At 28.3% G+C, this 16,712-nt stretch overlaps 2 protein-coding genes and 1 pseudogene across 2 annotated transcripts; all 3 read left to right on the forward strand.

Annotated features, from left to right (window-relative positions):
- The first annotated feature begins 2,128 nt into the window (after nucleotides 1-2,128).
- Nucleotides 2,129-2,743, forward strand: LOC108727514 (uncharacterized). Its single transcript, XM_018455666.1, has one exon. The coding sequence runs from the start codon at nucleotides 2,129-2,131 to the stop codon at nucleotides 2,741-2,743; it is 615 nt and encodes a 204-aa protein (XP_018311168.1).
- Nucleotides 2,744-4,363: 1,620 nt separating this feature from the next.
- Nucleotides 4,364-7,591, forward strand: LOC108727526 (odorant receptor 4-like). Its single transcript, XM_018455679.1, has 5 exons — nucleotides 4,364-5,160; nucleotides 5,411-5,510; nucleotides 5,700-5,810; nucleotides 6,944-7,099; nucleotides 7,538-7,591. The coding sequence occupies exons 1-5, from the start codon at nucleotides 4,364-4,366 to the stop codon at nucleotides 7,589-7,591; spliced, it is 1,218 nt and encodes a 405-aa protein (XP_018311181.1).
- A 1,536-nt stretch (nucleotides 7,592-9,127) lies between these two features.
- LOC108727515 (uncharacterized) lies at nucleotides 9,128-16,458 on the forward strand (annotated as a pseudogene).
- Nucleotides 16,459-16,712: the final 254 nt, after the last annotated feature.

The raw sequence follows: 16,712 nt of genomic DNA on the forward strand, positions 1-16,712 counted from the left end.
AGATCACAGCAGGAAAGTTATTCCATTTATCCATAGCAACCTTTGGTGATGTAAGTAATACAAATATACCGTTCCTTTCTATGGTCAATAAATTATACAATTTCCTTGTACTTTATTAATTTCAAATTATGATCATCTTATAATGATTGCACTTTTTTTATTTTACAATTTATAATATATAATTAAAACATCCATTACCTTTAACACATCCATACATTCAATTACATGAATGTGTTTGATTTAAGATATCAAATTTTTAAAAATCTGTAAATGTGTCTAATTTATAGAATTTGATATACAATATATATAATACATTTTCTTTGCTTTCTACAGAGAAAAATATTTGGTTGAATTAATTGGAATTCTAAAGTGGAAAATGAACGATCCCGAATTCTGATTAAATCTACTAGATTTCTACTTAAATCTATTAGAATTCTAATTGAGATAATCAACATTCAGAATTTACTTAGTTAAATCTACATTTCTATTAGATTTAATTGGAAGTTTAGTAGACTTAACCAGAATTCTGGATTTTTCACCATTTATGTCCATTTTCCACCAGAATTTCAATCAATTCAATGAAATATTTTTTTCTCAGTGTACAGAAACAAGTGTACTATTGTTTCAGGTAATTAAAACTTCGATGGTATATTTAAATTTTTTGCGAACAATGACTATGTAAAAGATGATTATGTGAAATATAAGTTAAGAAATATACAAATTATATATTTTATATAGAACAAATCAGTATATCCCGAAAAAAAATTTAACGATTTGTTTCTCTAAAATTAAAAATCACTGACCTGAGAAACACCAATATAGATTATTTTCAGGCATCATCATCATATTACTTCAAGCAAGAATTTCTTGTTAAAATTTTAATTTTGGCTCGGCTTATGTTCTTATAATATGTGTTGAAATAAAATAATAAAATATTTATGTTGCTCATGTTTTTAGGGAGAAATATAACTTACATAACAATATCAAATATGTATGTATCCTATGTTTTATACTTTGAAAATAATCATACAAATACAAGCAATTATGACATTGTAAAACATAGGAAAATTCCAAACAAATATATAGGTCATATATACTATAATATATGGAATATTATGCGCGTAAAAACAACTTAATAATAAGATCAATAATCACGTAAAAATCAACATTATAAATCACATATTAACATACTTTCAAAGATATCTACTAATATTTTATAATATATTTTTCTTATGAACGTTATAATGACACGAATAAGATTTCTAAACTATCCTGTATGAAGTATCTACTGAATTTGTGTACTGAATCTCCGCGATTGAACGATCAATAAAGAACAAAGTTTTTTTACGTACAATTTAGATTTAGAACCTCGTCGGATCAACCATACATGGAGTCAACCGACTAAAATTTTTACTCTAGTAGTTCGAAGATTCACAATCGTAGTAAAGGATTAATAAATAATATTAATAATTGTATGACATACACATTTACAATTTAATATACTTTTAATGTACTTTTAATATACTTACAGTGTAAATGTTTAACAAATAAAATTAATTATAACGTTAGAATGGTATAGGATTACTGGCCATAAAGTTACTAAAAAATTAATGCAATATATTTTTCTGATTTCCACATTTATATTTATAATATTTTCTTTACTTCAAAATATTCTAATTTTTATCGCCATTTAATTAACTTGCCTTGAAAATTGATATAAGAAAATATAATTATAACATATCAAATCAAGAAAATCTGCTAAGTTCAAGTTCAAGCACCTTTTTATTGTTACTTTCACGAATATATACCTTACACTCCACGTGACATGCAATATTCTCTCAGACATCTGACAATAAAAACTCTAGACGAACGATTATCGATGGAATATACGTACCTGTCAGAGTAACTTTGTAACGTTAGATCGAGCACCAAACTCTTCTGAAGATTGGTGCAGACGTTTCTTTATACTCTGGCACAATGAATTGTCTATCCGTGGCAGTACACCGTGTGCTTACGTGCAGTGATTATGTCAAATTCCAAACGTGTATCAAAAAGCGACATATCAAAAATAAAAAAATACCGATTACAATTTACAAATTAATAGATGGTCCGTCAAGCCAATCGGTGCATGACCACAAATAAATATGCCGAGTTCAGTGTACAAAATCATGACATTACTGTAAATTGTCATTTGTTCAAGCATAATAGCAGTCCCAATGATACGTCATATGTGTTATTTGAAGCAAACAATATCAAGCAAAAGTTGAATGCCATGAGGCCGCTGCTTTATAGAGCTATATATATGGGCTCGATACATTACTGGGTGTTGCTCAAGCGTAGAGATAATATTCAAAAATTAATACTTATGAAGACAGATTGGAGCCTCATGCAAAGAATCGACGAACGTGACGTGATTCTACAACATGTCAAGTATGGCCGTTACATTACCATAATCTGTAAGATAATGCTACAGAGCGATTGTGTATTGTTCATCTTCGTGCAATCTATAAGAACTGTAACCATCACCATCGGCAATGAAACAACATATACAATATCGTACCCAATTTACAACAAAATCATCGATACGAGATTTACTCCTATGAATGAAATCGCGTTGGTCCTGCAAAACATGACACTAATACCAGTAAGTTTCTATACTGTCGGTAGCTGCAGTTTGGCTGCTGTCTTCGCGATACATGCTTGTGGTCTGTTGAACGTGCTTACGTGTGGCTACATGAACTAATTCAAAACCAGGCGAAGGAAAATGATAAAACTGAACAAAAAACTGGCTGCTATCGTAGAACATCATTTGAGAATATTGAGGTATTTCACAAGCAGGCATTCATTAAAAAAACTCATATCCTCTTGTCTTATAATAAATTTCTAAATAATTATATGAATTAATAACTAATAATTTGAAAATAAGTATTTGTATTAAAATTTATTTTTTTTTCATATAGATTATTAAAACGAAATTTGTTGTCAATTGTGTTCATGAAAAGTATAAGTTCATTGTACCGATAACTATCAATTATTAAATTATAAAATACGGAAAATCTACAAAGAAATAGGTACCCTATATTCTGTATGAGACACTATGCAATAAAGGTTAATAAATAAAATCTATGATTCGTCAAAATCGTGTCATACATGTGTCATGTACATAATGTGTCATTAATATATAATTTGAAAAAATTTATTATAAAATATCTTATGATTCTTCTCATGGTTATAATCATTTTTCCATTTAAGAAATACTAATTTTCTATAAGAAACAAAAAATCGGTCAAACAACATAAATAATAGAAGATATGAGGGCTCAATTTTCATGTACAAAGAAATTATATATTTACCTTCCTAACAGTAAAAGAAGTAAGATTGCATATAACCGAATAAAGACAAACATAACAGGTAGTTAAAGTACATTCATTTCTACGAACTTATTCTCTTCGGGACACGCGATATTCTCTTTCTATAACTGGTACTATAAATTCGCGACAGACAATTATTGATTGGTAATCCTTTCGAAGCAAGTTGTAATATCAGGCTATTTATCAAACTTTTTCGAGGGCTTGCTATGGCGCCACTTCACATTCAACTCTGACACAATGAACTACCCATTTGTGAGAGCGTCTTCCGTGCTTTCATAAAGTGATCGTGCTAAACACAGATAGGTAGTGTGTGGTAGGAAGCGTTGAACTGAGTAAGTATCACGATTGTGTGCAATTTGCAATCGGAATAAATGATTACAATTAAGTATATTGTCATATAAGTGGAAGACGGAAATGTAGTGGTAAAATTAAAAATTTCCCTGGCGGAAAAAAATATTTACGAAAAACTAAGAATTTCTAAGATATTGTCTTAATCTATGTAGTTTTTCGTAATAACTTTCCGCCAGGGTTACTAATATATTTTAGAACATTTTGTCATATAGTTACGTTTCAATATCATATAAAATACTTTTATCAATTATAATAATTTTTACATTTCAAGATAATCTAATTTATATTGCCATTGATAAACAATAAAATTATAGAAATTTATTCGATCAATCAATATAAGAAATACGTGATTAAAATACATTATCAAATAAAAAAATCTATTAAAAAACTTTCAATGTTACTTCTACGAATTAATCCTAATACCGCTCATAACACGCGATATCCTCTCAAACTTCGGAGCTCTATATAGAAGCTCTGGACGAACAATTATATCGATTGAACGTACATCCCTCTCAGAGTAACTTTTTAACGTTAGACCGATCACCAAACTCTTCTGAAGATTGGCGCAGGCGCTTCATACACTGGCACAATGAGTTTTCTATCCGTGGTGGCAGTACACCGTGTGCTTTCGTGCAGTGATCATGTCAAATTCCAAACGTGCGCCAGAAAGCGACATACCAAAAAAACATATCGATTACAGCTTACAAATTAATCGATGGTTTCTGAAGCTAATCGGTGCGTGGCCACGAATAAATACGCCGAGTTCAGTGTACAAAATCATGATATTACTACAAATTTTTATTTGTTCAAGCGTGATAGCAGTCACAACGATACCGTGTTTGTTATATGTGTTATTTGAAGCAGACAATATCAAGCAAAAACTGAACGCCGTGGCACCACTGATTCACAGAGCTATGGGCTCGATACATTATTGGGTGCTGCTCAAGCGTAGTCATGACATTGACAAGTTAATACGACATATGGAAGCAGATTGGAATCTCATACAGGGGTTCGATGATCGTGAAATAATGCTACAACAAGCCAAGTTCGGCCGCTTCATTGTCATAATCTGCGCGGTGTTTATGCAAGGCAGTTTGTTTCTGTTTAGTTTAGGGAGATCGATGAAAACTACGACCATCATCGTTGGCAACGAGACTTTCAAGACGCATCCAACAAATTGTCCAATTTACAGCAAGATCATCGATACGAGATTTAGTCCTGTGAATGAGATCGTATTAATTCTGCAGAATCTAACAATGTTCGTAGCGAGTTTCTCTACTGTTGGTGCTTGCAGTTTGGCTGCCGTCTTCGCGAAACATGCTTGTGGTCAACTGAATGTGCTATATGCGTGGCTACATGAACTTGTTGAAAATCGGAAGAAAAATGATATAAATCAAAAATTAACCGCAATTGTAGAACATCATCTAAGAATATTGAGGTAATTCACATGCAAACACCGCTAAAAAATATACACAGCTTATATCTCAGACTTTTCAAATCTTTTACAACAATTTAATCGTTAATTAATCATTAAAATAAATATTTTTGTTAGAATAAAGATAAATTCATTTCCTTTTTCTAAATCACTAAAAGAGGATCTTGTCATTGTGTTCATGAAAAGCATCAATTCAATATATACATAATTTATTTATGAAAAAGAAGAGTTCTATTATATTTATACGTTTCAGTTTTATATCACGTGTGGAAAGTATTATGCACAAAGCTTCTCTTGCAGAATTAATGGGATGCACGATAGTCTTGTGTTTAATGGGATATTATACTATTATGGTAGGTTAACGATCATAAAAATTTAAAAATCTTACAAAATACATTTAAATATCATTTATTTATGAAACGGAAATATATTATTAATATAAATATATAATGTAGGAAAATATATTACTATTCTATTATAATTAAGATATGTACTGAAAACCATATAAAATACAGCAAAAATAAGATTATTTTAACTTTTAGGCTTGGGAATCGTTCGATACCGCCAAAATAACATCTTACGTCGTTATATATTTATCGATGGGTTTCAATATTTTTATATTTTGCTACATCGGAGAGATTATTACAGAACAGGTCGAGAATAGAAAGATATTGAAACCAAGAAATATCAGATTTTAATATTTTTTGGTAATTCAGTCAATGACCGCATACAACATAATATTTTAATATAGATGTTGGAAGGTTTTTTTTGCTGAAGTAGAACTATTCCTCTAGATCTAAAAATATAATCCTAACAGCGCGAAAAAAACTATCAAGTTGCAAAATAAACAAATGCGGTCTTTGGTTCATGCTTTTAATATTTTAATGTGAATTTATATTTAAAACGTATTAGAGTAAGGATTTATATAATAATGAAGAATCACTGATTCGAGCGCTTACTGAGCTGTTTTGTCTGTTGGACGCAGCCAACAGAATGGCGTGGAATAAAATATATTTATAGAAAAAAATATCACAATTAATTAGGAGAAAGGGGAATAAGATAACGATTGCAAAGTGAAAAAGATAACGAATTGCTAATATTAGTTAGATTACAAGTTAAAAACAGTTGACGAGTCGATACTGAATTCATTAAAAGCTTTGAATAATAATAGCGAATCATCTCTTGTATTTCATCTCTTGTATTATTTGATTTCAATACTTTTAGAAAAGAAAATAATATAATAAGAAATACGTTTAGGATGCACTCATATATAATTCTTTGCTGTTAGTTTATAAATAATGAAATAATTATAGCAGATATTTTCACTTTTGTTATGAAATCATAGTATAGTATAGTATAGGTAAGAATGTATAGAATAACATAACAATATTCTTTATTATTCGCCTTGCAATATTTTTATTAAATGAATAAATAAACACAATAATTGCAAACAAGATGACTTTCAGTAGTGAGCAAGATTATAAAACTGACATATTCTTAAAACATGAAAATTTTTCAAAAATCTAATTATTTATTTAACATATTTATTTAACATATAGTTCATTTTACATATAATAACTAAGGCTTTAGTAAATCTGAAAAAAAAACATTCTTTTTATGTCATCACAGAAATAAAGAAGAATCAATAAACCTTAAGATCGTCATCTTACTCCTCCTTTCCCTTACTTAACTTTTAATGAAACCAAATATTTCTCTTTAACATCATACTAATTTACATTGTCAAATTCTTTTCATAGAAAATTTAAATCTTCTGTCAATTTGTTAGTGCAAACGTGTTGGGGAAATGGCATATATGACTGACTGGTATAATCTACACCACAAAACTGCACGGGGTCTCATTCTGATTATCGCCCGATCGAATAACGTAATTAAGATCACAGCGGGAAAATTATTCCATTTATCCATCGCAACTTTTGGTGATGTAAGTAATGTATATATATCTTTTTGCTTCTTGTAATTAATAAAAAGTATCGTTCTTTTTAGTTAATGAATTTTATATTTCTTGTAACGCTTTTTAAGCTTTCACGGGTATCTACAAAGATGCCAGAAGGTTTGCGGGTTATCGCCATACTTTTATTCATTGCTAATGCCATTAATTGTCGCAAACCTTCTGGTATCTTTGATATACATTCATTTGATACATTCCTTGTACTTTATTTCAAACTATGATCATCTTATAACAAAATTGTACTGTTCAATTAAATTATACATTATATTTAAAACATTCACACATTCTATCATACGCGTGTATTTAAATTCAATGTCAAGTTTTAATAAATCTATAAATTTGTAACTTTTAAAATGTAATATATATTATTTTTGCTTTCTGCAGAAATAAGTAAGTCTATTGTTATTCCAGGTAATTAAAACTTCCATGGTCTATTTAAATTTTTTGCGAACAATGACTATGTAATAAGTGATTGCGTAAAACGTAAGTTAAAAATATACATATTATATGTTTTATATAGAACAAATTATTATAATCTGAAAAAAGTATTTAATATTTTATGGCACAAATTTGAAATTAAAAATCAGTGACTTTAAAGACATTAATACAAAGATTTTCAAGAAATGTTTACAATCATTTTCCCTTCAAGAAATTCTTAATAAAAATTTCAATTTTGGCTGGACTTAAATTCATTAATTGATCAATTGATAATAATATTACGTACTTATTGTATTCATGTATATATAATAAGTCTTAAGAACATAACGATATCAAAGAAAACAGAGAGGTAGATGTCCTATATTCTGTATGAGACACAATGCAACAAAAATTAATAAATAAATTTTATGATTATGTCAAAATTGACATAATGACTCATTAATATATAATTTTCGAAGATGTATACTGTACAATATCATATGATTTTTCTCATGCTTAATGATAATTTCCATTTGAGAAGTACTAATTTTCTATATGAAATAGAAAATTGATCGAATAACACAAATAGAGAAGACATGAAAGCTTAATTTTCATATACAAAGAAATTATATATTTATTTTTTAACAATATTATATATTTACCTTTTTAACAATAAAAAGATTAGGATTGCATATAACCGAATAAAGACAACATAACAGGTAGTTAAAGTACATTCATTTCTACGAATTTATTCTCTTCGGGACACGCGATATTCTCTTTCTATAACTGGTACTATAAATTCGTGACAAGCAATTATTGATCGATAACCCTTTCGAAGCAAGTTGTAATATCAGACTATTTATCAAACTTTTTCGAGGGCTTGCTCAGGCGCTACTTTACATTCAACTCTGACACAATGAACTATCCAGTTGTGAGAGCGCATTGCGTACTTTCATAAAGTAACCATCATGCTAAACATAGATTGATAGTGTGTGGTAGGAAGCATTGAACTGAATAAGTATCACGATTGCCGTTTGCAATCGTATATATTGATTGTTTATTATAAATAATTACAAGTAAGTGTATTTAAGCGAAAAATGGAAATGTAATGGTAAAATAAAAAATTTGCTAATATATTTTAAATTATTTCTTCATACAGATATGTTTCAATATCATATATTTTTATCATTTATACTAATTTCTATATATAGTTCAAGATAACTTAATTCCTCATCAGCATTGATAAATAATAAAAACTCTAGAAATTTATTCTGTTAATCAGTATAAGAAATACATTAAAATACATTATCAAATAAAAAAAATCTGTTAAATTAAAGTACTTTACATTTCCGCAAATCTATCCTTACACTCCTTATAACATACGATATTCTCTCAGACTTCTCGGACATTAGAAGTTCTGAACGAACAATTATATCGCGATTGAACATACACCCCTCTCACAAAATAATTTTATAACGTTAGACGAACTAAATTCTTTTGAAGATTGGTGCAGGCACTTTGTATGTTCTGACACAATGAGTTGTCTATGCGTGACAGTATACCGTGTGCTTTCGTGCAGCGATCATGTCAAATTTCAAATATGTACTAGAAAATGACAGACTAAAGAAACATACTGATTACAATTTACAATTTAATCGATGGCTTCTTAAATCAATCGGTACGTGGCCATAAATAAATACATCGAGTTCATTGTACAAAATTATGATATAAATACTATACATTTTCATTTGCTCAAGCATGGTATCAACCGTAACTATTTCGTGTATGTTATATGTGTCATTTGAAGCTGGAGATAATATCAAACAAAAATTAAATGCCATAGGATCACATTTCACAGTAATAAGCTCGATACATTATTGGGTGTTGCTAAAGCGCAGCGATGACATTCGCACATTAATACGACATATGGAAGAAAATTGGAGTCACGTACAAAGGATTGACAAACATAAAATGATGTTGCAACGCATGCCAAGTTCGGCCGCTTCGTCACCATCATCTGTGGGATAATGATACAGAGCGGTTTCTTCCTGTTCAGTTTAGAGAAATCGATGTAAACTACAACCATCGTCATAGGCAACGAGACTTTTACAATGTATCCAACGACTTGTCTAATTTACAGGAAAATTATAAATACACGATTTAGCCCTGTAAATAAAATCGATTCTGCAGAACTTAACAATATTCATAGCGAGTCCCTTTGTCAGTACTAGTTTGTAGTCATAGTAGTAATAATTTGGTTACTGTCTTTCCGATACATGCTTGTGGCCAGCTGAACGTACTGTACGCGTGGCTACATGAATTTGTTGAAAATCAGGAGAAGGAAAATGATACGGAACGAAAATTTGGTGCTATTGTAGAACATCATCTAAGCATATTAAGGTATTTTCCACGCACATGTTAAGAAATGTACTCATCATATATCTCAGAACTTTCAAATCTTTTAGAATAATTTAATCATTAATTTAAAATAAATATTTTTGTTAAAATGAAGGTAAATTCATTCTCCTTTTTGGAATTACTAAAAGAGAGTTTTGTCATAATATTAAAAAAAGTATCAATTTAATACGAACAACTTATTTATAAAAAGAATTTTTTTATATTTATATATTTCAATTTTATATCACGTGTGGAAAGTATTATGCACAAATTTTCTCTTGCAGAATTAATAAGATATTTGCATGTATTTTAAAATGTTTTACTTTTTTGTTAATTTTGTAACAAATATTTTCTAAACAAAACTAATTTTTTAAGGCTATTTTTATGGAAGGCCACATTACCATCTATATTTTTCTTCGAGTTATTATGCAATGTCGCCACATTTTTATTAATAGTGTCCTAAGTAATAAATATTTCATAACTTTGAGTCCAGAATTGATTCAACAACTATTTAACAAATGTAATTGTCAAGTTTTAAACTTAAATATTGATTATTAACAAAGTTATTATGTGAAATGTATAATAACTGGAGTGCCATAATACTACCTTCTCCTCTACGTTATATCTCGATTCTGTAATTCTTAACGAAGTTTCGGTATCGTTATGTTGTCGTTGCGCAGTTTCTTTACCATACATAACATCTCCGCAACAATAACATAACGGTATCAATCTGTCGTTAAGAATAACAGAATTGATATAACTGAAATGTCTTTAATATTTTGATATTTTTTGATAATTCACTCAATGACCACATTCAATACATAATATTTTATTTACATGTGTTATAGAGGTTTTCTTTATTAAGGTAGAAGTAGAAGTAGAACCATTTCACTACATCTAAAAGTATAATCCAATCAGCAAAGAAAATCACAAAGAAAATTATCAATACAAATAATTGTAAAATAAATGAACGCGACCATTAGACCCTACCTTTAATTTTTCAATAAATCTATGTTATTAAAAATGTATTATATAGATATCATATTACAATAAGATATCATATTACAATAAACCGAAACATATTATAATAAAGAACCACTGAGCTGCTTTGTCTTTTCAACACAGCTATGTTTAAAAAAAGAGTGGATATAGTATTCTTATATTAATTAAAAGAATATAATTACCTAACGTTTAATGAAACTAAACATTTATTTTTAACATTTTATTAATATAATTGTTAAATTATTTTCATATAATTCTTCTATCAATTTGTTAGTGCAAACGTATTGGGGAAATGGCACATACGACTGACTGGTACAACCTACAAAACTGCACGTGGTCTCATTCTGATTATCGCCTGATCGAATAACATAATTAAGATCACAGGGAAAGTTTTATTCTATTTATTCATCGCAACTTTTAGTGATGTAAGTAATGCATATGTAGCAAGAGTTTTACAGGAAAATCCGAAAAATTTTGAGCGGAGAAGCTTTGTCTGAAACTTATCTAAAATTTTTAGAGCAAAGCGTTCTATCTAAAGTATAAAAAATCTGGAGTACTGATCTTCATCAATACCGATGAACAAAAGTTTGAAGTTTTTCTACGTACAATTTAAAATCGCACAGCCGTACATATCAATCGTAAGTATCTCCATTAGTACATAAGTGCTAATTAGGTTTAGTCACGATTAAAATTTTCGCTCAGGATCAAAAGATTCGTAGCAGTAGTCGAAGATTAATGATGTTAATCATTTTATAATTACTTTCAACATGAACGTTCTAATAAATTCTAAAGGAAATGCCGTTATCAACTTTAATATTGAAATATCTCGGAAACGGTAGACCGTCTACGCCTAAATGGGGGGTGAGTTTTATTCAGGGGAATACACTCTACAATCCTGCCAAGTTCCATTGAAATCGGTGAGGGTCACTCCGGAGCATCCCCTTGTCAAACTTCGAGCAATAGAAACTCTTAACGAGCAAATATATCGATTGAATATATCCTCCTCGTCTTAGAATAAGAGTGCTTCTATATAGATTGATATTTTCACGTAACGTCTATCATGTAAACCAGTCAGAGGCGATTGGTTTCTCAAACCAATCGGTGCGTGGCCACAAATATATTGATGTTGGAAATCTTGAAATTATTACAAATTTTCATTGGTTCAAGCATAGTAGCGTCCAACATGATACCGTTTATTGTGTTATTTAAGAAAAAGATTATTAAACTAAAATTGAGTGCCATTGTGTCATTGCTTCATAGAGTTATGGGCTCGATAGATTATTAGGTGCTGTTTAAGCGTAGTGGTGAGACATATGGAGGCAGATTGGTATTATATAGAAGTTCGATGATCGTAAAATAATGCTACAACATGCCTAGTTCAGCTATTTCGTTACCATAATTTGTGGGATAATGATGCAGGGCGGTTGCCTATTGTATAGTTTCGGTCAATCGATAAATACTACTATCATCACCATCGGCAACGAGACTTTTATAATGCAACCGATAACGTGCCTGATTTACAAATTTTTAAACAATCATTTAATTAAAATATTTGCGTTGAAATTAGAATAAATTCAATTTCAACAATAAAATTAATAATGATGTCAAATGACTTAAATCCATTTTTCTTTTTTTACAGATTACTAAAAAAAATCTGTTGTCAAATGTGTATTTGAAAAGTGTAAGTTCAGAGCGTACCGACAGCTTATTTATTAAAAAAATTTTAGCATATTTTATACATGTACGTTTCAGTTTCATATCACAAGTGGAAAGTATTATGAATAAAATTTCTCTTGCGGAATTAATTGGATACGATAGTCATATGCTTGCTTGAATATTATGCTATTATGATATACTAGAAATGTAAGAAAATCTTATTAAACACATCAAAATGTGATTTATTCACAAGAAGGTAATCGCAATTATATTACAAAATACATACAAAAAACATTAAATCATACGATAAAGATGAATTCATATTTTAGTTTTTACAGTGTGAAAACATTCTGTATTTATGTTAAAATCAGATATTTTTAAAGCTCTTGTGTTGAATGATTGATTCATGTGTTAATTTGTGAGTGTGTTGTTTGAACATTTGTTGATATTTAATATTTCTTAGTATTAAAGAAACACAATTTACAATTAGTAGGAAAACATTTAATATAATATAAAAATAAAATAATGTATTTCAGAGCGTAAATTCTAGGATAAATGAATAAAAAGTACGTGTTAATTCAGTATATATTATAAATGTTAATTTTATTCACAAAACATACTTTCACCAACTTTTTCCAATTGTGTCTAAATGTCTTGCTTGCAGTGTTAATTTGTTACATAAGATTTACATTACTCTTTAACATATTCCATCCAGTGTTAAAATTATACAAAATTTCGAGTAAGTCATTAGATACGTAAAATATATTAAAGAAGAAGAAGGCTGTTCTTAGACCCCAAACCTTTTCATTATACAATTTATTTGTATTGTATAATCGTTAGAAATGTCAAAAATAATTATATAAGAAAAAACTCGATCCATAAAGACTTATTTAATTACATAGGCCTACTAGATTTGGTCCACTAAGATGTAAGAGTAGTTTGCGACATAATTTTTTGCTCTGAATCCGTATCTAATCACAGAAATTGTCCAGCACGTCAGAATTTTGAGATGTTCTATAATCTAAAAGTGCAAAAGTGGCCGTTTTTTTACATCTTCAAATTACAATAACTTTAAACCTGAAGATATCAGTTGATTTTGCCAATAGATTCGGATTTGTCATTAAAAAATCATTTCCAAAATGGTAAATTGTATATTAACAAATTTCTCGTATTCTTTAATAGATAAGCACCGAATGCTTCATTAATTGGACTGATTTTTGTATACTTTGTATATTACAAGGGTTTTTTAGGTCGCTGATTACGAATTTAAAATCGAAATTTAAACATTCAAAATGGTGAATCCAATATGGCGTTTCAAAGCTGAATTCAAAGCTTAATTATTATAACGATTTTTTAAGCTTTGAATCGCCATATTGAATTCACCATTTTGAACGTTTACATTTCGACTTTAAATTCGTAATTAGCGACCCAAAAAAATCCTGTGATATAAAGTGTAAAAAAATCAGTCCAGTGAAGCGTTCGGTGTTTAGCTACTAAAGAACATGAAATTTGTTAATATACAATTTATTCCTGTAATTGTAAATATTGTACTATTTTGGAAATACATATAATATGCATTTCTGTAGATTTTTTCATGACGAATCTGAATCTATTAGCCAAATCAACGGGTATCTTCGTTTCAAAGTTATTGTAATCTGAAGATGTAAAAAAACGGCCATTTTTGCACTTTTAGGTTAGAATATCTCAAAATCCTGACGTGATAAACAATTTCTGTAGTCATATTAGGGCGCAGCGCAAAAAATTACGTCAGAAACCATTTCTAATAATACATATCAGTGCCTGCGATAAAAAATTTTTTTATGAATATATATAAATATGTATAAACATACATAAACATATATCAATATTCATGAACATATATAATTATGTATGAGATATGTTCATACATGTTTATACATCCTTCTTTAGTTTGTAAAATTACTTTTTAGTGTACCAAAAATAATAATAATAAGAAGAAGAAAACATAAAAAATAATTAAAAGAAAAATTTTCGCATTGTTTTAAAAAAAAAATCAAGTTTGGAAAAATGTAAAAGAATTGCTCATATATAATTGCATGTAAAATTATACATAGTTATGTATGAGCAAATTTTTTTACATTCTTCCAAACTTGATTTTTTCTAAAACAAACAATGCGGAAATAGTCCCATTAACTATTTTTGATGTTTTCTCAATATTATTATTATTATGTTTAGTACACTAAAAAGTAATTTTACAAAAGAAAGAAAGTACATATTTCATATATAATTATTTATGATTATGAATATTTATGTGTGTTTATGTATGTTTATACATATTTATACATATTAATGTATAAAAAATTTTTTACCGGGTGGACTTTCCAAAGTCTCATTTTCGCAGGCCTGTGTTATTAATCTATAGATATATATATCACAGCTCCTTTCGTGATTAATAAGTAAATTAATAAAATATTGTTGCTCATTATACTGCTTTGCCATTATATTAACGTCAGTTTAGACTGTCTATTCGTCTTTAACACGAAAATGAATACAGCTCATAATGCATTTTTTAATTTATACATTCTCTACTTATACTCTTAACACATAGATACACATCAAAAGTATAGGTAGAAATATAAGTGTACGATAGATAGTCTAAAATGACGTTAATATGATAGTAGAGCAGTATAATGAACGAAAATATTTTATTCGTTCACATTTCGCCATGAAAAGAGTTCAGTGTATTATAGTGTGTGATATCTAGACAAATAATTAATTAAGGCAATTATCTCAACCCACCAAATAATGAAGACTTCAAATTAAGAAAATTATAAGCAGTAATATATTTATAACAATACGCTGAAGATAACTTAAACAAAAGTCGAAACGGTCGTATTAATAAAGAAATAATATTATAAACTTATTATTTGCTATTATTATACATAAATAGATATATGCTAAAATAACTGCGTTTGCTCTCAATTGCCCATATCTTACATCAAAAATTAATTCTAATTAATTAAGCATTTATGAATTGAATTTCTGTTCATATAATCATTTTTGACATTTCTAACGATTATACGATACAAAAAAATTATTTACTGGAAATCGAATCGGGGCCAAAAAACGGGCCGAAAAATTTATTGACCCTCTTCTTTCAACACAAATTTTTTAACTGTGTAGGCATGGGAAACACTTGATACATCAAAAATAACATCTTATCTTTTTGTATATATGTATCAATGTTTCAATATTTTTATATTCTGCTACATCGGAAAAATTATCACAGAACAGGTAATATGTCGAAATTTAAAATATACTGAAACAAAAAATCACGTTTCAATATTTTCTTAACAATGGAATCAATATTTAAAAAAAAGAGTAAAATATGAAAAATTTTTATTAAATTATAATTTTTCATTATATAATTTTTTAAATCAAATTGTCTCATTTTTAACTAAAATTTAAATATTTTCGTTTTATTTAACATTATCTATTTAATTTAATCCAAATTATCGAATTCTTATACTCATATAAAACTTTATGTCAAATTAGCGCATACCTATCGAGAAATGGTATATATGATTGATTGGTATAACCTATATCACATAAATGCATGTGATCACATTCTGATTATAATTACCCGATCGAATAACGTAATTAAGATCACAGCAGGAAAGTTATTCCATTTAGCCACCGCTACTTTTGGTGATGTAAGTAACGTAAATATATTGTTTCTTCCTTTGGTTAATAAATTGTATCTTTCTTGTATTTTATTAATTTCAAATTATGATCATTTTATAATAATTGGATTTTAATTAAAATATCCATTACCTTTAAAACATCTATAATATATTCAATTATAGGTGTGTTTGATTTAAGATATAAAATTTTAAAAATCTATAAATGTCTAATTAAAACAATTTGATATATATATTTTTTTGCCTTCCATAGAAACAAGTATAATGATGTTTCTCATGTAATTAAAACTTCGATGGTACATTTAAATTTTTTGCAACAATGACTATGTAAAAGATGATTATGTGAAATATATGTCAGGAAATATACGAACTATAAATATATATTTTATAGTTCGTATAATAACTATAAATATATATTTTAATTTGATCAAATT

Source organism: Mycetomoellerius zeteki, unplaced genomic scaffold, assembly GCF_001594055.1.
Source record: "Mycetomoellerius zeteki isolate Tzet28-1 unplaced genomic scaffold, Tzet1.0 scaffold502, whole genome shotgun sequence".
In the NCBI taxonomy this organism is placed as follows: Eukaryota; Metazoa; Arthropoda; class Insecta; order Hymenoptera; family Formicidae; genus Mycetomoellerius; species Mycetomoellerius zeteki.